Source organism: Protobothrops mucrosquamatus, unplaced genomic scaffold (assembly GCF_001527695.2).
Source record: "Protobothrops mucrosquamatus isolate PMUCROS unplaced genomic scaffold, P.Mucros_1.0 scaffold858, whole genome shotgun sequence".
In the NCBI taxonomy this organism is placed as follows: Eukaryota; Metazoa; Chordata; class Lepidosauria; order Squamata; family Viperidae; genus Protobothrops; species Protobothrops mucrosquamatus.
The window spans coordinates 22,274-24,421 of NW_015387113.1; the positions used below are offsets into that span (position 1 = coordinate 22,274).

At 31.1% G+C, this 2,148-nt stretch overlaps 1 protein-coding gene across 1 annotated transcript in view; it reads right to left on the reverse strand.

Moving 5' to 3' along the window:
- BAZ1A (bromodomain adjacent to zinc finger domain 1A) overlaps positions 1-2,148 on the reverse strand; it is a gene marked incomplete at its 3' end in the record, with an annotated part of 61,093 nt that overhangs the window by 22,270 nt on the left and 36,675 nt on the right. The window contains exons 14-15 of the mRNA XM_015819083.1: positions 1,876-2,041; positions 1,369-1,479 (exon numbers count right to left, since the gene is read on the reverse strand). Coding sequence (XP_015674569.1) covers positions 1,369-1,479; positions 1,876-2,041 — 277 coding nt within the window. The remainder of the gene's footprint in view (positions 1-1,368; positions 1,480-1,875; positions 2,042-2,148) is intronic.

Consider the following 2,148-nt stretch of genomic DNA (forward strand, 5'->3'; position numbering starts at 1 on the left):
AAGTATCAGAACCTTCTTAGGAACTGTTATTACATACAGCTAAGAAGGCATCTAGTGCAGGAGCAACTTCTTTGAAATTTGCTGAAAGCAATTGTGATGGTACTAAGTAACAATAGCAAAAAAATGTTGTTAGAAATTTTACATTTTGGAAATTCAATGAACTGTCACAATGATCTTACCAAAGATCTCATATGTCAAGCAACGAAAGCTGGTTTTTTTGTGATTTTAATGCAATTATAGTACCATAATTTGAACAAGATATATAAAGGGTATGAAGAATAAAATCGTGCTTCACTGCAACAAAGGTGAATTTATCTGTTAATTTCAGATAAATCTTCAGTCATTTCTATTCATAAATTAGTACACAATCCATGCAGTGTTGTTGTTTGATTCAGCACTAGATATGTTTAAACATGATTTGAATGAGAAAGCTAATATGAAAAATTCAAGCTTAGAGGAATTTTAGATTTTTTGGTTTACCCAAAGGTTGGAAAAGCAGTATTGTCTTTTTCTTCCATATATCTCGTAAAAAAAAAATTTAACAAAAAAACGAAGCAAAGAAATTAGATATTAAAATAATTTATGTTGTGCACATAGATATTTTAAACCTAGATTTTCCAACTGATTAAGAAGAAAATATTCTTCACATTAAATTTAAATATATTTGTTATTTTAGGTTGAATGTCTTTATTAAATTTTGTTACAGGTAGTCCTCGAGTTACGACCACAATTAAGCCCAAAATTTCTGTTGCTAAGTGAGACAGTTAAATGACTTTTGCTCCATTTTACAACCTCTCTTGCCACAGGTGTTAAGTGAATCACTGCTGTTGTTAAGTTAGTTAAATGGTTAAGTGAACCCACCTTCCCCATTAACCTTGCTTGTCAGAAGATCGCAAAAGGTGATCACATGACCCCAGGACAATGCAACTGTCATAAATATGAACCAGTTGCCAAACATCCAAATTTTGATCATATGATTGTGGGGAATGCTGCAACAGTTATAAGTGTAAAAAACAGTCCTAAGTCACTTTTTTCAGTACTACTGAAAATTTGAACAGACACTAAATGAATGGCTGTAAGTCGAGGATTACCCGTATAAGAAAAAATAAAAATGGTGCCTATTTTTTTAATTAAAAAGGTCTATCAAGTTTTAAAATTTAGAGCTTTAATTTTTGTATTTTTTGTTAAAAGGGAATTTATTTAAATAAGAAATGAGCAGGTATGACATTTTCTAAAAAAAAAATAAAAAAAGGGCCTGATGTTGAAAAATCTGGGAACCACTGGTATAGATTAAGAGAAGCATATCTAAGCATTCAGTTAAAGCAGCAGCATAGTGGCATATGAACCTTAAGTAACAATTGATGATACCTAATAGACAGTTCAATTGCAGGATTTTTCTCTACTTCTTTCAGTTTCTCATGTTTCTCTTTCATCTTTTGTTCCAGCCCTTTCAATCTTTCTTCTTTTCTTCTGCGGATTCTGAAGTTAGATGGCATAATTAATTTATTACTTAACATACTAATTTATTACTCAACATACATTATTTTCAGTTATTTCGTCTGAGCACATTTGCCTACTGTGGAACATCAGAAATACCAATATACTCTGCATTCTTAAATGCATTTGCACATGCTGAAATCTCTAGAAATATCACTACATAACTAAATTTTATATTAAACATATTGACTACATTATTATAAACTGTCTGAAATAAAGGAAAGCAAACTAACTTTAGCATTAAATGCTTTTCTAAACCAAACTGTAAATTATTATAAAGATTATTATAATTACCATAGGTTGCCCTGTCAACCTTTTGCAGAAAAATTACTTTCTAGGGTTACAATTTTGCTTTCTCTTGGTCATGTTTGAACTCACTTTGCTGCTGCAGCTCCTCTTTCTCTGCGATGCTGTTCTGCTTTTAATTCTCTGAATTCTTGTTTTGTTTGTCGTAATATATCAACAGAGTCTTCAATGAAGTCTCGAGTAGAAACAAGAGTGAGAAGTTTCCCACAAAGAGCATGAAGAATCCTCATTTTTTCCGCTGATGAATATATACGTAAAAAGATGTTTCATTGTCAGTTGGCCTCATTAAAAAAATAGGTTTGATATCTGAACATAGAAATGATATTTACCTCACCAAACCATATA